Here is a 24,065-nt window from a genome sequence, read left to right on the forward strand (position 1 = left end):
CAGGCAGTTCTCAGTGGTGTACAGCTGTTTATGAAGGCTGGTGCCCTGATGGGAGCAAGAATTGAGAGAGGAAACAATTATCTTCACCTCTCTGGAAATAAACTGTTGGCACATCATGGAAGGGAGCCTTTACTTGCTGGTCATACCTTTGGACTTGGGCAGAGACAAGATTGTTGCTGCTTTTCAGTGTGCTGCAATCTGGCAGAGGCAGCAAGTGTTCATTCCCAGTGGTAACTCAGCAAATGCTCAGAGTGCTTGTGGCTTGAACCAGACTCACTTTCCAAAGGGAAGGGGGTGTGGTGAGGTGCTGCCCCGGATTGAAGGGTGCTTGCAGAAATACCTGATCTAACCAAATAGAATTTTGGTCTTACCACGTCTTTCGACTCTAAGTACTCATATTTGGCGCATGACAGCCGTGGTTGGGTGACCATGTGCCCTAGTAGCCTGCAGAGGTTTGCTGTGCTTGTAAAGAGGAAAGAGAAAGGAAGAGAATGTAACAACTCTTACTGTCCTCTCTTGAAACTTCTCTTGAAACCAAACCTCTTGAGTCTGGTTTGGGTTTTTTTTTTTGTTGTTGTTGATGCAGTGGAATAATAAATGAGGATACTAACTTTATAATGAGTTAGCTCTAGTGGTGTTTGGTTGTTAGTCTCTTTGTTTTTCCCCAGGGTACACATGGTGTTTAATATATTTTACTGTTGATGCTTGCATAGCAGTACTGAAGTAAAGAAAGTAATTCGCATAATTGTTTGAAAGTTTGAAAACACGTTGATTTTAGTAATTCAAGGAAATTAATTGTAGATAAAACTTCATTTAAATGTAGAAATTTTTCTTGTTTGAAAAGGCTGGATAAATTCACTTGTAGTATACTAGAATATCAGAGAGACTGATTAATCTCTTTTCTGTTCCACATGATCATAGAATCATGAAGGTTGGAAAAGACCTCTAAGATCATTGAATCAAACCATAAATGGTTGATTACACATATTAAATTTTTAATTTAGGAAGTATTTCTGTAGTTTTTTTGCTCCTGTGAACTTCTGTCTCCATGTTATCATTGTGTATTTCTGCTCTTCTGTTTGTCTACCAGCTTCCTTTTTTATCCATTTTTTAATGTGTTTGGTTTCATGAATAAATTTAAATGGTCTGCCAATACCAAGAACATTTTTTTCCTTCTGCTTTGATTTAAAGAAACTGAAAATATGGGTGGAATATTCATCAGAAAACTGTAAGAGACTATTTCTGTACTGGTTTTGTGACAGCAGAAATCCCAGTTTCCTACTTTCTAGTCCAGCTGGAAGGGTTGGGCATCGGAACAACAAAAATGTTGTACTTGGTAGTGTGACAGTTTCTATGACATTGGATATGGAAGCAGTACTCTGCATGCTGTATTTAAGACTGACAAATGTCAGATTTTTATGGGAAGTGTTCAAACTGTGGATGAAGTAGGGCAGTTGCTGGCTCCTTCCGGTTTTGATTGATGCATTACATGAAAAATTGTAGGTGTATATTGACAGTCAATGTGTAACTGTCCTAAGTTTTTTGTGAACATGCCTGTTCCTTATTTGAGCTGTTTGAAGCTTTTTCATACTACCCTCTGTAATTCACAAAATATTCAAGCTGAGTGGGTTTTGCTAAGTAGGCAGCAGTTCCTCCAGCCGTTTTTTGTTTTTTGTTTTTTGTTTTTTTTTGTTTTCCTTTGTTGTATTTCTGAAACTTCCACAGGCTATCCTTTCATAGATTGTGTTGTTTCTCAGAATGGCATTAGGAATGGTTGGCTGCAGTGTGAACTCTATGGACAAAGGAAATTTGTGGAAAGTACAGATATTGTAGGTTTGACCAACATCCAGACAATTTTTTTTCTGCCGAAACCAGGTTGTACATTATACTGGCTCTAGCCACAGAAAGTATTTTATTAGGTTCAAAAGGTTGTTGCTTGCTGTTTTCTAGCAAAAAAGTTTAAAAAGCTAAAAAAACTTTTGTTTCAATAAATATTATTAGAAGCTGCACCGTTGGTAAAGTTTTTCCCCCTGAACTGCGGAGTGGAAGTTCTATCTGGGCTTGTAGGCAAACTTTGCAGTGGGTGAGAAGCTGCTTTTTTTCTTTTTCTTTTTTTTTTTTTTTTCTTCTTTTCTTTTGGTTTTGTTTTTCTTTGTTAGTTTGTTTGTTTTGGTTTGGGGTTTTTTGTTGTTGCTGTTTTTTGAGGGTTTTTTTTTTTGTTTTAAGATGTTATATTTTTATTTGGTAGTTCAAAAAGTATGCCTGTATGTGAGATGCTGCAACCATGATCTTAAAAATATGGATTGGGTAGGAATCAGGATCCTTTTTGTGCTCAGCACACAGTAATTTTCTGTACATCTGTCTGTTGAATTGTGGGGAATTACGATTTGGAGACCTTCTGGTTTTGGAGGTGTTCATTGTAGTGGGCATTGATCTCACCATGTGTTTTGAGCTGGCATGTGCCATGTTTTCCCTGGAAATGGGAAAGGAAGTACTTTTGTACTTCTAGTCCATCATAGCCTAAAAAGGCAATCAGTGTTGTATAAATTACATTTTGTTTTCCTCTTTCTATTTTTTTTTTCCAAAAAACTCTGTTTTTACTGATTGATTTATAAGAAAGGGTGAAATAATAATGATTGTCATCATTTTTCATAAATCACAGTAAAAACTGTTGTTTGTGAGAAACTGCATTATGAAATTAACTTTCAAAGCAGATACTCAGTTCTGTAGCGTTTTCGGAATCACCACAAACACAGTGTAGCACAGTACAGCACATCATGTCACATACTCATTATGATATCAAATTGTACTTTATGCTAGGGTACACAGACACAAAAAGAGTGTTCCTGACAGACACCAGACTCCAGGCTAATGGTGATTAATGGTTATTGGCCTGTACGTTTTGAAGTGCTTATCCTTGTTTAATCAAAAGCCAGGAAAAAAGCACTTTATAACATAATATAGGAGTGACATTTCCTTGTATGTTTTCGTTCTATATATTATGAAGTAGCACAATTTCAGTAAAAAATAAAGGTGGATTTTTTTGATTGAGACATGGGGGATTTAATCTCAGGTGTGGAAAGACATCCTGTGTGTTACAAAATACTCATTGAAGTCATCAATTAGTGTAAATGGACATTGTTCAGTCATTTATAGTTTCATTCACCATTCTGTGTTACTCAGAAGCTACAAAATAACTTTTTTTTCTCACGGAGTGAAATTTGTATTACTTTGCTTTTATCAGACATTATGTCACATTAATTGTAGACATAAATTCAGCTAATTGTGCAGCCTCTGCTGGGCTTTCAGCTCTAGAAAACTTAGCAAGTAACCGTGGGAGAGAAATCTGAGGGAAAAGGCATTAATAAAATAAATATTTAGCTGACTTACATAGTGTGGATTAGTTGAAAATTTGCAAAAATCAAGATACTAACTTGGGATTAGGTCTTTGTTAGCTCCTAGTTATTTTGGATATTTTAGGTTTCAAAATGTCAGCAGGCTGCTAAATGTCAGTTGGGTGCAAATTTGCTGATTATAATATAACTGCAGTTATTATATGTGCATATATATTTTATATATATGCATATCGATCTATCTATCTATCTATCTATCTATCTATCTATCTATCTATCTATCTGTATATATATGCATGTATATATATATATATGCTGTTACATTGATATGTCTGTGCTGGTCCTCTGCATCAGTTTGAGTTCCAGACACCTGCAGAGACAAAATCCTGGGCTGTTTTTAGGGCAAAGGACGAGCAGGGAGAAGAGAAGATGAAAGGCTTGAAACCAAGCATGAAGGAAACTGGGGTATATCAAACACTGTATTTTTGCATTGGACTTGAACTAAACTTTTTTAAGATACGTAGATCTTGTTGGAAATCTAAATACTAAATCTGGAGCTGAGTAGGAAGGAACATTTTCCATTTTGCAGGAAGTTGAATTGTTTTGTTGTTCCAAAAATGAAGGGGGGAGGAGGGGAGGTGGAAAGTAGCTGCATAATAAAGTGATGCATTGGAAGTACAATCTGTTTGGATCTCACAAAAAGCTCCATTTTCATTTTACATCATGGATTTTATTCTGGTTTTTGGTGGATTTGCCTTATGAATCCTTCTAAGACATTAAAATGAAACATGTTGGTATTTTGAAAGGACCACAGGATTCTCTTCTGTTTAAGTTGATTTGTGAGTTGTGGTTTTTTTAATTTACACTGATTCATTTCAAGCGACTGTTTCCCACTCTGCTTGAAAACAGTCAATTTAAGTTATATAGCTTGAGTGCAGGTACTTACATCTGCTAGAGACAGCTCTGGTAAAGTAAACATTAATTTTTAGATTTCATTTTTCAATGCATTTTCTCTCAGTTCCTGAGCTAAAGGAGATTTATTTATTTTGTTGGGCGTTTTTGTTATTTCCTAAAGTGAGTATTTATGTCTCTGTGCGTGTTGATCTTTCTTTGGAAGGGAAAACAGAGTGTGATAGGAGAGGAGGGATATTTCTTAGTTTCTGAGTGTGACATAAGTTATTACAAAAACTGTTACAGTAATGCTAGTCAGGCTGGTGATTATTCTGAAGCTGAGATGATTCAACCGATACAGTTAAAAAGGGGTTTTGCCTTTCAAATTTGACTCTGGTATAGAACAAAAATGCTCTCCAAGTATTACAGCAAGGAAGAGATGGTAAAAGGAGATCTGATTATGTTGAATTTTTTACCTGGTTGCAAAGTCCCGAGCAGAGGATATAAGACAGAAGACAAAACACTGATTTTTAAAGCAGGGAGAAGAGGAATAAATCTGAAATTGGTTCAGGGTGTGGGGAAACTGGGACATGGTATGGTTTTTCCATGTACTTTGCAAATATCTCCTATCTTAAATACCAAATACAGACAAGAAGGAGGATGCCAGTTCTGTGTTCTGTTCAATGAAAGAGCAGACTTAGTGAAAGGAAATATATAAACATAGTGTTTACATATATATCACTGTTTAAATTAGCATGGTTAAAGAAACTTCTGATTTGAAAGCTTCCTGTCACTTTCATATGCTGATCTGCTTTTCCCTTTCTTGTTCAGCATGTTGTCAAATTGAGAAGGCAGTGCAGTTCTATTTAATAGTTAATCAATTTATTTGAGAAGTTAATTTTACTTAAAAAGGTTTTACTTTCTTTGAAGTTAGAATATATTTTCTTATTCCTTTGCAGTTTTCCCTCAACGTTTTAAGTGCTGTATGACCATCTGTGACTTTTTTTTTCCCCTGTTTTTAATATAGCTCATCCAGTTGATTTTGAGTCACCTTACAGTGCCAGACCTGTGTAGACTAGCTCAAACTTGTAAGCTACTGTATCAGCATTGCTGTGATCCTCTACAGTACATCCATCTCAGTTTACAACCTTACTGGGCGAGGATTAATGACACATCCCTGGAGCACCTACAGTCTCGCTGCACTCTCATCCAATGGCTGAATTTATCTTGGACTGGAAACAGGGGAGCCATCTCTGTTTCTGGATTTAGCAGGTCAGTGTTAAATGTACAGAAATGTTTTGACAAGCTCTGTTTGCAGAGCTGCTGCACGGTAGTTTCACTAAATATTTGAAACTTTATTAAAAGGCAAAAAAATGTCTTGGATTTACTCTAAAGGGTGTGATTGTTACGATGTAGAAAAAAGGAACAGCTAAAACAGTAGGAGATACTAAATATAGCAGCAGAAGTCCATAGCAGTCTGCAGAATCTGCTTGTTCCAAGCTGCCTATGACTGAAAGGCATCTTCCAGGGGGAGCAGTGTTTTGCTTTCTTCTGGGCTTCTAAAACACTCTGCTAGAACTGAGCTATCAAAAACCCATCTCGCAAGGAAAATGTTTGTGGTTGTTCTTTGTACAGATGAGTCATCAGTAGGACTGTATTAGAATGGCTGCAGTAATAAACTGATTGCATGCTCACATGGTATGAGCCAAGTAATCACTGGAGTCCAATGTAAATGCAAATATTTTCATAAAAGTGATTTAAAACATTAGCCCTGTTGGAAAACAGGGGGGTTGCATGTGCATATTCCAATGAGCTGGAAAATATGACTGTGGTGTAGGTCATTAAAATAGCAAATTTGCAGGGATTCTTCTCTGTGTAACAGCCATGTTCTCTGCTTTTTTAAGATATCATTTCTTGCTTCTTTCCACATTTGCATTACTTAAACAGCTGCTCTCAATGCATTTCATTTAAGCAAAAGTTGTTGCTTCAACTAAGGGGTAATCAGCAATGGCAGGTGAAATCAGAAACTGACTGATAAAAACCAGAAATGTTTAATATATCTGAGAAAGTTGTCTTAACTCTCATTTGTTTTCTGAATAAAAAGGTTAACTCAAGTATGCAGACATTTTCTTTCTTTTCATGCCTAAGTTCCTTACCTGAGGAAGTAAAATGTTTTGAAGTAATACTTTGTCAAGATGGGAACATTGCTTGTGTTTTTCCAGACCCTCCAGTATAATGCGAGAATCCTATGCCTTTTTTGTGCTTATTGGTGGAAAAAGAAAATAGGCATTGGCTGGTTGTTGAATTGGGTACAAAAATTTCTCCTAAACTTGGATTTCATGTTAGATGCTTTATGCAGAGAAGAAATATGCAAGCCTTAATTGAGAATTCAATTCTGAAGTCATGGAGAGCATGCTTTCTGATGCTTAGCTATTAAACTTGTCTTTTGAAAACTTAACATATGTGAATCTTTGTGGCAACTTTTTTTCATTTCCATGATTTATTTTTTTTTAGCATACAGTACTGCTAAAAATCTTTGTAGGCTTGGAAGAAATTATTGCCAGATTCAGAGACTTACAAACTTTACAGTTCTGACATTTCTGACTTCCACTTAGTTGAAAATGACTTTATTATTACTATTTTTTTTTCTTCAGTACTGGACAGCTAGTGACATTTATGTGTATACAGTGTTTTAAAATAATAAGTATTTATTATTTGTCTATTAATAATCTACAAGTAAACTTTTTCAGTTTATAATTCTTATAAGGGATTGTATTTATTTGTAACAAATGGGAAAAAGTTGAAATTGTTGCAATTCTGAAATTATCTTAGTTTTAGGAAAAAGTGTTTCTTGGAAGAGATGGATTCAGTCTGGGAATGGGAGATGCAGTGCAATCTTAAATTTTAGAAGCAAAGTTGTAAGCTAAATAATTTGTGTGTCTAAACTGTGCTTACTATTTTCCCTTCTGAAACAAAAAATCTCCACAGTAACTAGGTCTGATTTTAAACTTTTTTCTATTACAGAAATAATTTTGCAACCCTTTGTTCTGTAAAAGTTTTTTCTAATAAAATCCTCAACACAAGGTTTTCTTTCAATAGTCTTCATCAGCATGTTTGTCAAATTTGCTGGCCTCCAGGAGAGGAAAATTTGCTGCTCATTTGCTGTGAAAGTATCTACTAATAGAGGAGACTCATTAGAACAAGACTTGCTTTTCAAAAGCATTATCTAACTCTTGTTGAAAAAGGAGCTTCCTCGCATGAGATACTGTTCCTTGACAGATAAATCTGTCAGTAAATTCTTTAGTTCTATTGCCCTGGTTGTCATTAAGATACCTCTACCCCAGGAGGGTATTACAGCATCCAGGACACATAATCAAGAGCTCACACTATTTTTCCTTTTGTCCAAAACCAAGACACATGCATTTTTCTCAGCATTTGGAGTTACAGTTGGCAGTGTTGAATTCAAAACCGGTAGAGTTGGTTTAATTCTTACAGTGGTACAATTTAAGTTATGATTTCCGCAAGTCAGGGTATGTTTAAATGCTTATCTTGCTTAAATCTTATTTGGGCAAATACCTTTCAAAAATGTTTTTATCTGTTTCTTACAACAGTCTTAAAAGTAATAGCTTGTATAAATTTGTCATTTTAAAATGTTCATATATGCATGAAATGATTGAAAATACTAGGAAATTATTGGAAATACATATTTTCTTCAAAATGTATTAAAGTGGAAAGAAGTTAAAAGTAATTTTAGGAAATGTGACTGGAGCAAATACTGTATTATCATGAGAAGACAGAATGCTTCAGGCATATGAACATCCTGAGGCAAAGCTGTAGGTATTTTAACTTATTGATAACATCTACTCCTTAGGGCTAAAAATTCCTATCATAAATTTTTCATTTCAGCATATAATATAAATTAACTAAACTTTATATTGGATTGAAGTAAAAGTGTACAAAAAAGTGAAATGAATATCTGAGCAGTCTCAGGAGTCTGAAATACAAAATGACAGGGAATAAGCAAAGATTTCACAGCAAGGATTACATAAGCAGCACTGCATTTCTCTTGGCTTTGGAGGTCTGGTGAATCTCTTCATGCCAGGGGGAAATATCAGTGTGGGAGGGTAGGACCTATATAGTAAGAGTGAGGGGGGTTGATTGTAACAGTACTAAATATTGAGATGCTGAATAAATGCTCTGAGGTGTAAACGGCTCAAGGACAATGACAGTTTAAAAATGGAGTTCTGCATGCAGATTTGCTTGGATCACTGATAATGTCATTAACTTGTTTAAACTCTTTTGCTTTAAATATCTGAGGAATTAGGATTTTTATTTACATCTGACATTTTACACTGTGGAAATAAATTAATAGTGTTTCATTTTCAGGTTAGTGATGCAGTATTTGCATGGCAAGCACATCCAGGAATATTTCTTTAACAGTCTTGTTGTTGTTCACATTTGAAGGCTTTAGTAGAAGTTTTGACAATGTTTAATTTGGTGAGACTTTGCTAGAAGTCAAGCTAGCAGGAGTGTCAGAGAAATTACTGAAATGTGCACCAAACAGTCCCAGAAAATAGGAGTAATGTGTGACTTTACAGGGATTCTCAATTTAACAATCAGGTCTGTCTCCTGCTTTAATTTCCAGAGGTTTTTAGTAAACCTAGGGTTGGCTGTAACTGAAAGTAAGTTATAACATTTGTTTTGCATATTTTTCTTGAAATAGTTTAGTCTGTGTTGAGAAAAGCACAAGATCAGGTACTTATTATTCTACTTACTCACATGCCATGTTTTAGGATTTGCTTACAAAAAAGGAGGTGTAATACATGCTAGAGTAGAAAATAACATTGTACCATTTAGAATTGCTAGAGGAAGGGAAAGTGACTTAATTTTAAAACCAAATTACCTTACAGAGTCTCACTCTCAGACATGAATACTAGCATGTACCGAAAGAACCAAAATGTGCGTCCAAATGAATTTGTCTGGCATGTGGTCTTACCTTCCTGTGCTGCTCCTCTCCTTCATCTCCTAATCCGTGTACCCTGAGAAACTGCCTGCACAAGTGTTCAAGGATGTCAGTGACCTGCTAATCTAATTTCCACCAACACACACCTCTGTCCCAGCCCTTTTGTTGCCATTTGTTCTTTCTTGTGCTTTTAGACCTCTGTGTACCCAGTTGTTCTCCACTCACACCAACCTTAACACTTCTGTTACAATTACCTGTGCTAAGTGCTGCTGCTGTTGTGTAAAGTGGCAGTCTTGAAAGGAAAAGCATCAGTGTGAATTTAAAAATATATGAACATGTCTTTAAGAAGGATATTAAAATGGAATTCCACAAACCATTTTATTAAATGCAAGACTGTAATTGTAAGGTAGAAAGTCCTCTGTGAGTTTGTGGAAGTAATCACAAAGATAGAACCGAGTGAGAAAGAGAAGACCTCAAGATCCTGGAAGTGAAATGAGGAAGAATAAAACCCAGATGGGTTTTGACATTTTGCTTGTCTGGTGGCAGGCTCTGGAAACAGGTGACCCGAGGTGCTGGAAGGGAGCATGTAGTTGGCTTGAAGCAGACAGAAATGGTTTTTCTATGAAATACTGATTCTAGGAGTCTTATACCAAGGAAGGCCTGGGAAATGGGGCAAGATTATATCTGTCAAGTAATGGAGTATCCCTAACGTGGGTACTAATGTAAGGTAACACTGCAAGGGAAGGTGCTAAAGGAAAAAAAATTCTGTCCAAGCCTGTGTTGTTCACAAATGGAAGTTGTTTCCCTCTTCCACTCTCTCTCTTGGATCCCAAATTCAAATATATGTCACTGAGTATAAAATCAGTACTGAAGATTATAATTGAAAAAAGATTTGGTAAAATCAGCATAATAGAAAACTGTTGTGTTAATTGCACTAAAGGAGTATAAAACTATGTAGCTAATTGCATTTAGGGAGGATGAGTAGATGAAAGAGAACAGGACTGTGATTCCTGCTTGTTGTAAGGTCTTTCGTAATTTTGAGCTAGTGAGTATAGAGTAAGTGAGGACCATTAAGCTAAGTGTAGATTCTATATCCACTGCAGTTCCACCAGAAACCATTGGAGCATATGTGGTGTGTTCAGTACCTGTATAAGCACATGTCTAAAGGTATTTTGAGAATTTTGTTTGGGAGGTCTTACATTCTGACGTGAAGAATACTATCTCTTGTACCTTGGATTTTAATTTTGGATCGTGAGATATGCTTATGATGTACACATGAATTACAAGACTGAAAATTGTTAGTGGGCTAAGTGACCCTGTGATCATGATGGGTTTGACATCACCATAAGCAAATATCATTCTGCCTGATAATAAATATATCTGATGTTCCAGAAAAACTTCATTAGGACTTATTCCCCAAAAGGTGAAAATATGGGGTTGAAAATATGCAGCAGTTCTTGAGAGTAGGCAGAAAGTTATGGAAAGTGAGATTCCTTTTTTATTAAAAAAGAAAAAAAAATCCCCTCCCTCTTGGAAAAAAACAAAACAGGGCCTCCCTGTCCCCTCCAAAAACCTAACCAAAACCCAGAAAAAACCAAAACTGAACAACTAAAAGGCCTGAAATGCTGCTGTTTAGAGTGAGGTTAAACTCCAAGGGAAAGGCCCAATCCAGTATCTAGCAAAAGAAATGTACACGTTCACATTATCCTAGGTTGTTCAGTCATATTTTATAGCAAACATGAAGGGATGAAGAGAAATCACTTCAGAAATGTATAAAATATTGATAATAAAAACAAAGCTAAAGGGATGGATGACTGTAGAACAAGAGAGGAGACTGAGGACAGGAACCAGTCAATCCTCAGTGATTAAAGGAGAGGTATGTGAAGTAAGGTGAAGAAATTTTGATTTGGGTGGAAGGTGCTTTTTTTGGGTGTTGTTTGTTTTCAGATTAGCTAAATCATACTAGTCACTCAGAGACTGTTAAGTCTCAGAAATATGAAGACCATTTGTTTTGAAAGCATGGGAGCTCATGTTCTACCTTGCCATATGGCTCTACATGGAGACTCATGTAGAAAGACAGCAGCAAAGACCTCTATCCTGAGCAATCTGATCAATGCAAACAAAGGTTGGGGTGTCCCCATCACTCAGAGCTCTGTGCACTTCTGCCCAATGTTCTCTGCCCTGTGCTGGTTGGTGACTTCCTCAGGTTCCTCCTTCTGTTTCTGTTCCTCTCTTTCCTGCGTGCATGTCCGCTCATTCTTGTACCTTGCATGTACCTTATCCCCTTTTGTCTCTGTTTCATGTCTCCTAAGTAGACTTTTCCAACAAGGCAGCAAAGCCATGAAGGGCAATGCTCGTTGCTGTCATTGTGTTTGATCTCTACCTGCTTTTTTCAAGTGTAATGAGTTTAAATAAAATGTTATGAGGATAATAACTCCTCAAGCTGGTGAGCCTGGAGTTCTTCTCCAAGTCTAGGGGTTTAACTGAGCATTTCCCTGACCTGGTAATGTTAACTTTTAATAGCCCTAGAAAGAGAAAAGCATTGATCTCTACTAACATTTATAACAACCAAGCCCTGTTAAATTATATGGCAGTTAAACTAACATCCATTATTGTAATGGAGTAATTCATATAATATTTATTTGTTAACAAATTAAAAGCTAGAGGTATAAAAAGTGGTGACTGACAAAGTTTTATGGAAAATACCATCATTCAAACAAACCTGATAATTTGTTGATGAAAGAAGCTGTGTGAATGTATTGTTAAAGCACTCATTAAATAGAGGAATTGGCTAATTGGTAATCAGCAATGTATCCATATATCTCTACTCTGATTTCCAAGGGATTTCCATCCTGCCTTTTTCCTTATCAGTGTTGAACTCTATTGCTAGTCTAAAATAGCACTTAAATGTTTAAATACCCAATGTTAATTGTTGTGAATTGTCGTGTCATTTCAGCTCTGACATTCCCATAGGAAGGCTTACCAGTCTCTGTGAATTCAGTGTATCCAGTATGGAAACTGCTTGGTGCTTGATTAAACACTTGTCTTTAAAAGCTAAAAGAGATTCTAAATTGAGACTGCAGATTAAGAAAAAAACAGTGGGGGAGTAGACTTGAAGACCATATATGGCAGAATTCCTGTGGCTCTGGGGCTTATGTCTCCCCTTTCGTGTCTCAGACCCTCTCTTTGTTTCTGTTTGCTTAGGCTCATAGAAATGTTGGATGTTAGGGACCTCTGAAGGTCGTCTACTCCAAGCTCCCACTTGAAGTGCCAGTGTCCCCAGCGCTAGATCAGGTCAGTCAAGGTTTCAGGTGACTCTTGGAAACATCCAGGGATGGAGATGCCACCCTGGAATCTCCTTTTCCCTCTGTATTACATAGGATCTGCATAATCACACTAAGGCCATGTAATATGCAAGGTGAAAGGAATAAAGAAAGGTATAATGATATGGGATAATGAATGGCAAGTATGACTTGAGTGAGTAATGAAAAAAAATAAGGAAAGGAGGCATCTTGAAAACTTGGATCTTGAAAGATGGATTTCAATTCCTGGGCTACTGTTGGTGTCATTTGAGGAATGCCTCCCTGGATGTGTCTTCATCTAAGACCAGCAGCAATTTCATTCTAAGCTTCAGCATGAGCAAATGCTTGGGAAAGCTAGTAACTCTTTCATTGTAGCAATAGGAGTTTTTGTGCGAGCAGGAGCCTTGTGTCTGTCTGGCATTTCTATTACATCAGTTAAACCCAAGAAGTAATACTGACTTCATGGTGGAAGTGTCAGAACCTGAAGCTGCGTTGTCTTCATGAATGTTTTTGTAAAATAGAACTGGTAAGAGATCAGATCAGAATAGTTATTAAGAGAAACTGCTTCATGCTTTCACAAGTAGCTCCCATTATTCTAGGAAGTAACATGGGAAACTCATTACAGCCTATAGTTTAAGAAACTAATTTTTTTACTGAACTGTAAAAATATAATATAAGCATGGCAAATGGGTGAGGTTTTTTCTTACTAAATATCAAGCTATCTTGCAAGCCTAGTGGTTGATTTATGGTTTGAAGGATATCTTTGAAATAAAAAAGGGACTAAGTTTAAGTGTGTTTGGTTAAAGTTTGGATTAGAGATAAAAGAGCTTGAGTTTCTGACACAAGATATCTGACAGGAAAACAGTATAGAGACCATCAAAGTTTCTAAATTTTGGGTCTTTTGTCATATGAGACAATAATTTTTTATAATCCCAGTGAAAGTCAAACATTCCTCAAGAATTTTGTGTTCTAGAACAGTTAGCTAGTCTTGATTCTGACTTGTTAATGAAAAGAATGAGATTTTTTCCCCTGAAAGTCTTATAACACTTCTGAATATATCATCCATTTAAAAGTATTTGTTTAACCTTATTTTTACATTTGGAGATTTTTCTGAGATAAATATGAAATTATTGGTGTAATCTTGCTGGCCATTGTCAAAATTGGCTTTCGACTGTTTAAAAGCTTTTCAAATATGATCAGAGTTTTACTTGGCTCTATTGTCTCAGATAATATTAAGAACATAGCATGTTCTAACTTCCTAAATCAAAACAGAATTTTCAAGATTAGTGTCTTTTCTTTTTGAAAGGTATTATTTCCTGGTTTACATGATTAAGATTTTAACAGTATTCAGACTCTTACCTGCAAGTACATTAATTTTTCACTTAAAACATGGGGCTCTTTTACAGGTTCCTGAAAGTCTGTGGCTCTGAACTAGTACGTCTTGAGTTGTCTTGTGGCCATTTCCTCAATGAAACATGCTTGGAGGTCATCACTGAAATGTGTCCAAATCTTCAGGAATTAAATCTCTCATCATGTGATAAAATACCACCTCAGGCTTTCAACCACATAGCCAAAGTGGGCAGCCTAAAGCGTCTCATTCTCTACAGAACAAAAGTGGAGGTAGGAACTGCTATTTTTAACTTTTGCAGTAAGTGTTTTCAATCCCGATAAAGTTGGTTTGGGTTTTTTTCAGTAATGAAGAAGTAAATTATAATTTTGAATGTAAATTCAGAGGTAAATTCAGAAAATCCAAAGGCAGTTTCAAAAACCTTAGGATGGTTTTTTATTTTTAAAAAAGCTTTTGGCCTGCATGTTTTAACTTTCATGGTAGGTTGATGACTTTCCACCAGCTGTTTTAAGCAATGTGATAAAATTACAAATGTAAAGATTTTCTCGTAGTTTGAAGTGTACTCTAGACAAACTGTATTGGCAAATATAATCATAAAATTATCATGTTTAGTAACTTTCTTTAATTCTCAACATTCTCTCCTTTAAAATGACTTGCTAATTACTAGATTCCTACAGTCTTTGTATATTAGCAATATTTGAGAGAACACAGAACACAAGTTTTTTATAAAACTTATTTACTGTGTAAAAATTACTTCCTTATACAGTTACTTGGTTGTCCAATCAGAGTTGTTGCTGCTTGCTGCAACACATTTCCACTCTAACTAAGATGGAATGGGTTTTTGTGCTACAGCTGAGAAGTATGATGTAGTTTGCTACATTTTACAAATGTTGTATCCTTATAAATTCAGCAGTTTGAATCAGAAGAATTCCATTCCCTCTCAGTAACTACATAACTCATGTGTTACAACTTTAGTACCCTGCTTTACCTGGAGGCTGTCCTACTTCTGTTATTGCAAAAACTGTGCCAAAATAAAGGCAAACCCATGTCTCTGCAGGTTTTTTTTCCTAGCTTCTAAACCTAGCTTAAGCATTTTAAGGAAGAGTTTGGTTGTGTGTATGTGTGTTACTTGTGCTTGTGGTGCACAGAAGTCAGGCTGTGACGCTGGTTTGTGTGGGCTCTTAATCTGTAGTGTAATGAAAGGAATGAGGCTGGAACAGTAGATTCTGTCAACTAGATGTGTGAAGGACATCTGAAGTTAAGAATACTGTATTGCATTCATAAGCAGTTCAATGCACATGTTAGTGTTAGTTGGGTCTTGTCCTCTATTTGGTGAATCCTAAGTGTGTTTGTGCCCAAGCTCCAGCTAGGTGTCTGTAATGATGAGTGGGTAGCAAAGGTTACAGTGTAATCTAACCTTGGTGTTAGTGGTGCTTACTGTGGGGTTTGCTGTGGAGTGTGCAGTCATCATGAAACCAGTGCCCCTCACTAACTTGTTACATTGAGGTAGCTGCTCTCTGTATTGAAGCAATTATTTTCTTCAAACCTAAAAGAAAATTGGTGAGCCCTGCTCACCTCTTTTTGAATTGAGCTGTATTGGTGCCTTGGGTGCATCTGTTCTGTTTCTACAAGACTAGTCTTTCTGTTAATCTTGGATAAATATCTTTATTTCATTTTGACTGTTGGCTCAAATTCACAAAGCTTTTTCAGATCTAGGAAGGATCATTGTATCAGAAGTAGTGATTGTATAATTTATTTTTTTTTTACTGTTGTTTGATTAGAATCTTCTTGGTTCTACTCAGGTAACTTCTGAAGTTTGAGACTTCATGCTTGTAGTAGTGCAGCAGATGAAATGTACTCTGAGGGGATTGGTAATTGTCATTCCTCTGCTATCGCTTTGCTGAGCAGAGCTTGGAATTAGATTGAATGCTGGTGGTAAATATTTCCTGACTTGGAAGCCCTTACATTGTGAAGATTCACTTCTGCCTTTCATGTGTATGGACATGCCTCTGCTTGTAGCTCACAAGAACATTTATTCATAATCAAGTTTATTTAAGATTGTGCTTCCATTTTATATATAAGTATGAACAAAAGGCACTGTTCCTAAGAAACAGCGGAAGAGAAATTTCTGGAAATTTAAACAGATAAATTGGAGACGATGCTTGGGTGTTACTTGTTAATATGAAGCCACTTAACAATATACACTGTGCATCACAGGTCAAAAAATAAAAGGGAAAGAATGAAGATGTGGCATAAGATTTGAATTAAAGCACTAGAACTACAAAAGTCACAGATTTGTAGAAATGTTATCTTTCTCAACATGAGCTTCTCTTAGTGCAAATCTTTGGTTATCTGTACAAAATAGGCTGCCATTCCTTCTCTACTTTTCAGCTGATACAGAAATGCTTGTTACTAAGTGCTGGCTATATGCAGAAAAGGATAGATTGATCAAGCATGCTGTGAAGTGATTGAGACTTCTTTAAAACTTGTCAAGGAGCTGTTAGTGTTCTTGATTTTTGTGAAATTTCTACTGCTGTCTTCGTTGTTGGTGCTTCTGAGGAGCAGAGGAACGATGCTAATGATTAATCAAGAACTTGGCATTGTATTGTTGCCAACTGGATCTGCTCAGTGAAAAGAACCTGAGGCTGTGAATCCACTAAGAAAAAAATGCAAGCTGATAACAAGTATGTGTTTATTATGAGAAAATAAGAAGGCGAGAAGAACAGAGCTGATGCGGTGTTCTGTTAAAAGTTCGGTCTCATAACCCAAGAAGAAGAAAGGAGAAAAAAAAGTGTTCATTTCATTTAGCTTGTTTTCCCAAATAATTCGGGGGCTTGCTTTTTTTCTTAAACCAAGCAAAATAAACGACAAAATTTTCATGTGTTAGAGCACATCTGGGTAAATCGTACATTTTTTTCTTTTGGTTGTGGATTTGGACATGTGATTAAAGAACAGGAAGAGATGAAGATTGTCCATCCTATTTGTCAGTATCGTGATAATGTTTTTTCTGATTTTGCATTATGCTTAACAAAAAATACAGAATTAACATTTCAATAAAAGAATGGTATTTCTCCCAAATACACTCTCAAGCCCAGATACAGGATTTTCTTGTGCAATCTTAAGTCTTGCTGTAGCCTTTCCCTTTACATTTTTGCCTTTTAATAGTAAAAAAAAGAGGAAAAGAAGTTCTTTCAACATCTAAATTTAAAGTATTTGTTGTACTTTTTCCATGTATATGATTCCTGCGACACTAATAGATAAATTCTAAGGAAACACTCTGCTGAAAAATTGACTACTATTAATGATTTTTTTTACATGCATAGATTTTCAGGACAATGGGAACTTAATAAAATTAATAACATTATGTTGTCTGAGCAATTGTAATTACAGTTTCTCCTAATTTTAGCTATTTTAATAGGTTTTTGTATTTAAAAATGTTGTAATTGTTTCTGTAATCAAAGCTCCAAATTTTAAATGTGTGTTTTTAGTGAAATGGACAATGCTGGTGTTTTGCAACTTAGTGCATGGCTACTTTGGAAGATCGCTGTGCCATCTGGGGAATGTTGTAGTCTTTGGTCTAAACCCTGCTGATTTTTAAGGCCATATGTAATGTTATTTCCATGACATGTTGAGTGTGAGGTTGTGTGCATAAAATTGTTTTCTAACCTCTGAACTGAAGCTTCCAATGCCTTTGAATTATTTCAGCCTTTCTATTAGAAGAAGGAAAGTCCAGTGACTTTCAGTAAATTTCCGGCTACTGAAAAAGTGTCCTGCATGGCTATCCTCCTCCCCACCAAATGTGGCTCGTTCTTCCAGGGCTATAAGTTCATTAACTAAGGTTCTCAAAGGTTGTTTGATTATGTGTGTGCTTGAATAATTTGTATCTTGCTTTGAGAAACTAGTCTCAACTTTTTATAAATGTAATTTCTTTGTGCTCAACACCACTATTATACTTGTGGGATTCTTATGCTGCTGGTTTTGGTATTTACTGGTATATAACTCCTTAATGCTTATTCGTTGAGAGTGTATTCGCAGCATAACTTAAGCACTCGTTGGCATTGATACACTTGAAGAATACAATGAACAGTGGAAGTATTATTGAATACAGTAATTGGCAATGCACATATTTATCCTTGAGCATGAATATTATCTTAATTTAATGCTTATTGTGAAGTATTTAGTCCATATAAATAATGCAGCTAAAATTGTATTTTAAAGAAACCAAAGCCACAATTACAGTAGCAGAACTTGTCAGTCTTCTTATTGATGGGTGTAAATTTTAATGTAAGATTATATATTTCATGTTGCATGATATTCTGAAATCTTTCTAATGTGTAAAAAAAATTAAAGTTTATATTGCAATTATATTTGAGATACAAAATGAACTAAATTCAAGTCTAATTACAGTGAACAAAGGAGTTTGTTTTTTGTACATTTTAAAGCTAGTGTTCTATTTATAGATTATATCTCTGATAATTTTGACCAAAAACAAATTTGGGACTTGGGCAGCTGCAAGAGAGGACACTGGAAATCTTAAATACCAAAAAGCAGCAGAAGAGTGGTAGCAGTAAATGTAAAAACTCTTAATTTCTTATGCCATGAGCAATATAGCTGTTAATGCTGCCATAAAAATGTTCTACAGAGTTTTCAGAAATAACCTGTTGTGGGTCACGTCATACTTTAGAGCGCTACTGTTTATAGGGTTTTCAGTTTGGGCAAAGTTCCATTGGCATGGGTATGAATCTTTAGGATGAAGAGTTGCAAGCAAATAGTGGGAAAAAAAACCAAACCGTGAAAGGCTGTAGCTGGAATGTGGATTCTTGGAATCAAGCTGAGTCAGGGACAATTAATTGTGCGATACAGGGCCTTGATGGTGCTTTTTGATTTCATGTCAGGCTCACAGCGTGGAATTTGGTTGTTTGAGCCTGTAATGTGAAGTGAGAGGGAAGAATGAAGGTGTAAAACAGATTTGCAGACATAAGGGAGGACATAATTTGACCAAATAAAGCAAAATCAAAATACAGTAATTTAATTAACTGCAGAGACTATTACTTTCATTGAATTAATTCAGTAATTGCTGTGTTGCTGTGTCCCAGTCCCTGCTGTGCCCCTGGCACTGCCAAGTAGCTGTAGAGAGCAAAAAGGTGCCCCTGTATATTCTGAATCCCAGCTTGCAAATTATACTGGGCCTGTTTCTGAAGAGCCAAGTTGTTCTGACTTTTTAAAGGCTACACCTGCACTTGTTAATAAGGCTCATTCCACCTCATTCTTCTCATACCTCATGCTTACAAATATTCATATTGCATCAGTGTTTTTAAGTGTGTCATAAAGTTTTGGAGACAAAAGTTTTATCACTGTCTCAAAAACGATATCTCTAAAATGGTCCTGTAATCCATGTGCTTTAGGGGGAGATGGGGAACTGATTTTTAATGACTACATTTCAATTGTTTCCCATTTCATCATGTTTCATTCCATGTTGTATCTTCCAGGGTGATAGCTGTTGGATACTTTTGGGGGAGAATAGAATTCCTGCTCTAATGCCAGCTTCTAGTGTGGAGGAAAGTGATTTGCTGCCATGTTTATTTTGAATCTATAAATGAAAATTGTCTGCATTAATGTCAGAAGGCATCACTCAAATACTTTTGTGATTGTAGTATTTAAGGACAGGGTGGGGGCCTCATCCTGGAAAGGGTCGGGGTCCTGCATCTCTTGACAGCGTTGGTTTGGAGATGCCAGCTAAGCTGGAGGCAGGTGGTCTGGACTAAACACTTTCAAGAAGCTCCTTCCCACACTTAGCTCTTCTGTGATTCTCTTCGTGCTGATGACACTAATTGAGGACTTACCTGGCAGCTTTGTTTTCCTGATCTCTGACCATAGCCAGTTACAAGGTGCACAGTTTCTGTATGCTACACTCCTTCCATCAATAGAATGTAGTAGCAACGTACTCATTTTGTAGATCTGGTATGAGGATAGATATAAAGAAGACTGAGATTCTCTGACACAGGTGATTCTATATGGGATGCTCTACATAGGGGTGTGTGTAAGGACTTGAAATACTGTACATAACATAACACAATACGCTTTTCTAAGTTGCAGGAAGTTCAGTTTGTTACAAAGCTCAACCCCTTTTTGTCTAGAAAATTTGAGAAAAGGATTGTTCAGGCTTGTTTAAGAGGTATAACCATTTCTGGGCACAAAGTGGAGGCTTGCAGGGGGATATCTCTCTCTGGGACTGCATGGGCATGTTGTTCTTCCAAAAGGCCACAAAAACTATATTGTAAAGGGTGAGGAGACATCTTCTATTTGTTTTCTCACGAAATAGCTCAGGGAACTGAAGGACTAAAGCATTAAACAAATTTGGCCACCATTTAGTTCTAATTTGACATACGATTCCCTGCCAGTTTCTGTAACTGACATTTTCTGTAACATTTCATTTAGCTGAAAATTAACATATAGTGAAGAATAGACCAATAGAAGATGAACAACTTGAATAGCTCTTGACCTCTAGATCCAAGTATAGTTTCAATAAAGAATGTATTATGTATTTTGTGTGTTATTGAATGTTTGTGTACTATTCCCAGATGTGGGTTTTTTTTCTATTAAAAGAATAAAAACCCCCTGAGAATAGATATTTATCCTCAGAACTCAAAATCTTAGAAGCAGTCTGAAAATGAGTGCTTTCTGGGCAACCAGCAGGTATGAAAACTTTTTCTGAAAACTAAGGCTAGTACTTTATAAGTATCTAAAATTAATTTTATGGGTTTTTTATCTGGTTAAACCACTGACCCTCACATGTTTATTAGCATGCATCTCATCTCTGTAAACTTCTCACAGTACCTCATATCTTTAACTTAATTGTTTTGAAGTATTGTAGACCAAGAAGTCCGTAACTGAAATTATCTTGATTCCTTGAAATACTGTGGATATGGGGGGGAATGTGAGGGAAAATAATCCTGGAATCATATTTTGCAATTTCTTGGAGCAGATTTAGACAAATTGTATTTCACCACTACCTTACATTTGGTTTTCTGCATCATGAATCTATTGCATTCTCCTTTCTGTAAAAAAAAAAAAAAAAAAAAAAAAAAAAAAAAAAAAAAAAAAAAAATTTGCTTTTGGGGGCTACTGCAGCGTGATTGTAGGTTTTTAGATGTGGAGGTATGATATCTTGTAATTCATGAAGTACACTTTTTTTTTTTTTACTTACAAGCAATATTGGTTTGCTCTGTTCCAAAAGGCATGGTTCAGTAGCAGTTTTTACAGAATTCTGGCTTTGCATCCAATGAGGTTTTTAATCGTTGTGGTAGAACAGCAGATGCCAAGTAATTTCTGACTTAGTTCTTTCACAGACTGTGCCAAGAAAATCCCCTCACCCAAACATTTGATTTTTGGCTTTCTTCTAGTGCTGTATAATGCCAAAGGGAGGAAAAAATAAATACTGTGAATTTTTGTAGATTTTTAATTACTATTGACAGTCTTAACAAGATCATCTTTTACATTTGTATGGGGTGCTTTTAATTACAAATATTTATAGCAATAGTGGCGCTCAGATTGAAATAGAATGGGTTTCTTCTGAGGATTTCCTTGGTTGGTTGGGTGCTAGAACAGGTAGTTTTAGTATGCCAAAACTTTTTTTGGTGTGGTACCTAGGAAATACGATTTCACTGGCTTAAAGTAGACTGATACATCAACTATTTGAAAATACATTTTTAATTTAACAACAATAAGTAGCACTCATGGTGTGTGCTGAAGTTAGATGTTTTGGGCAAATCTCTTCCCACAATGGTGAGTTTCTCTGGGTGAGTCAGCCAGTTCTGACATCCCTTGCTGTAAATTTAAACCTTTTGGGAACAAAAGGGAAGCTTCTGCCCAGATCATGAACAGTGGAGAGTGGAGCCTTTCTGTGCAGTCGTGAGTCTATTTTGATTTTTCTGCTAAAGAATCAGTTTGTGAGAATTATGGATATGATTGGTGGGCTTGAGAGACATAGATTTCATTGACCTGGCCTTTGTCTGCAGTTCTCCAGTTCTTTCTTTCAGTGTCTCAGGCTCCAAGAATTTTAAGGAATTCATTCAAATGTTATTGACTTTGATAATTTTTAGGAAGACAGAATACTTAGAGCACCCTGCAGAGTTGCCTCCTCTTTACCATATTTACCCCTCCTCATTGAGGCAGGGTTGTGGGGATGAGTATTGAAGGAAACTAGTAACTTGGATTTTTGATGTTAAAAATACAAAATTAAATCCTACATAATTCATGTTTTTCTTCAACAAAAAGGTTAATTAGACAGTTAGTGACCCTGATTAAAAGCATGGTGAACAAGGGAAGGGAAGAAGCAGTCTTTAATTACCTTAAGATAATTTTTAGATTCCTTTGTCATAGCATTAACTTCACTGAAAATTTTGAAGAAACAATTGCAGAAGAATAAAAGTCCTTTAAAAGACTTAGGCTTTTGTTTTACTGAGGGGCTGGAAGAATTCCCAATTTATGTCAGACACAGTTCTTGTGAGAAGGGGAAAAAACAATGTGTTGTTTGTCTCCAATAAAAAAGCAACAAATTTAAAAGTATCTTTAAAGATTTATCTATAGAAAGCTAATTAAAAGCTGCACCATTTCTTCCCTAACCCAACCGCAAAACAAAACTTCGTTGCTTTCCTTAAGTTCTTCCTTTAATCTTCCAGAGTCACACTGTGGTGCACTTTTTTTCGTGCCTTGTATGGTAGTGCAGCTGTTATGTGATAGCCATATTATAGTGCATCATTTGTATTTTTTAAACCCTTTGATATGTTTTTAATCTCTGACTACTTGACAATGAAACTGCAATGAGTTGAATGTTCTAAGTGCATCTTTCGCAAGTGAGTCACATCTGCCATGGACAGAAGGGTTTCCTGTTTGAACAGGCATTGAGCTCAGGCTATCTGTTGGATGCTTTCTTTATCATACTTTATATTACTAAGATCAGAAATGATTTGTGCTTTCTGCTGGATCATGAATGTAAAAAAATCCTGGAAAAACTCAAGTAAGATTCAGTCTCGCCAAGTGTGTTGCTCTGGCACCAGTGTTTGGTTTCTCTGCTGGTGGGTTGTCTGTTCAAACCAGCAGTACTTCTACAACATCGAAGTCAAAACTTGTGTGATGGCCAAGGCCTTTGCAAAGACAGGTAGGATACAATTTAGTCCAATAGCAGCTGTTTATATGAAGTATACACAGCACATAACTGGCTTCCAGTAAGTGTTACTGTATGTATCCAGGTGTGTATTACAGAGTGGAGGACTTTGATGTTTGCACAGACCTGTCACCTGTCTTGTGGAGTAAAGTAAGATTTCAAGTGGTGATCTCATCTCTTGTTCAAGCCAGGGTCAGCTCTGTTTATGTCCTTTCTGACAGATATTTGTTGTACCCATATATAAAGATTTCAGAGAATCTTTAGGCCATCTTCCCTTTTTCTGAGGTTTATGACCAACTACTATGCCTTAAAATATTTCTGAAATCTTCTTTGTAAGGTTGTGTTTAGCAGCACTGTCATATCCCTCTGATCAGTTTGACGTCAAAGTCTTCACTCTGAAAACAACCTCTTCACTGTATGTTTCCCTCATCTAGAAACATCTTTCCTGGGAATGGGGGACAGGGCGGACCATTTTATTTGCCCACTTTGAACTTTTCCTGTTGTATGTGGCATGTTATAAAAATATTTTTTTTGGTAGGTTTTTTGGGTTTTTTGCTTGGATGGCAAAAGAAATTAAGGCCAGTGAAGCCATGATTCCACTAAGCAAAAGTAGATCTTTACCTAAAGTTTATTTCCAGAGTGGTTTTTTGTTTTAGTGTATTTTGGGGTTTTTATAATCATCCACTCTTCTCTCAATCCCTTTAAAAGGGAACAGATACAAAGTGAAACTTTGCCTTTGGTTCAGGGGAAGCTCATCAAATCTCCAAACTATACATGTCTTGGCTACTAGGCTGAAGAATGTTGTTAGATGGATAGTCTTTGATTTGACTGTCTGCTTGGCCAAGAAAGTGCAGTTAGACTCCAGGTTAAAGCTTGCTTATCCAGAGTTTAGGTGGCCTCTTAGCTCCTCTTGCAAAGCACTCTAACATTTGAAAGTTGGCCTGTGTTACAGCTCCAGGATCAGGTGATTGCCTTGCTGTTCTCCTTTGCTTAAGTAGGAGTGTTGTCGCTCATGTTGTTGCACTGACAGATGGCTTGACAC

General features: G+C 36.3%; 1 protein-coding gene across 3 annotated transcripts in view; it reads left to right on the top strand.

The window, feature by feature from the left end:
- FBXL4 (F-box and leucine rich repeat protein 4) overlaps positions 1-24,065 on the top strand; it is a 63,015-nt gene that overhangs the window by 17,572 nt on the left and 21,378 nt on the right. For all 3 annotated transcript variants that reach the window (XM_066179516.1, XM_066179515.1, XM_066179518.1), the window contains 2 exons: positions 5,272-5,516; positions 13,916-14,129. In XM_066179516.1, the coding sequence (XP_066035613.1) occupies positions 5,272-5,516; positions 13,916-14,129 (459 nt within the window). The remainder of the gene's footprint in view (positions 1-5,271; positions 5,517-13,915; positions 14,130-24,065) is intronic.

Source organism: Chamaea fasciata, unplaced genomic scaffold (genome assembly GCF_029207755.1).
Source record: "Chamaea fasciata isolate MVZ Bird 193981 ecotype frontalis unplaced genomic scaffold, bChaFas1.0.hap1 SCAF_3, whole genome shotgun sequence".
NCBI lineage: Eukaryota > Metazoa > Chordata > Aves > Passeriformes > Sylviidae > Chamaea > Chamaea fasciata.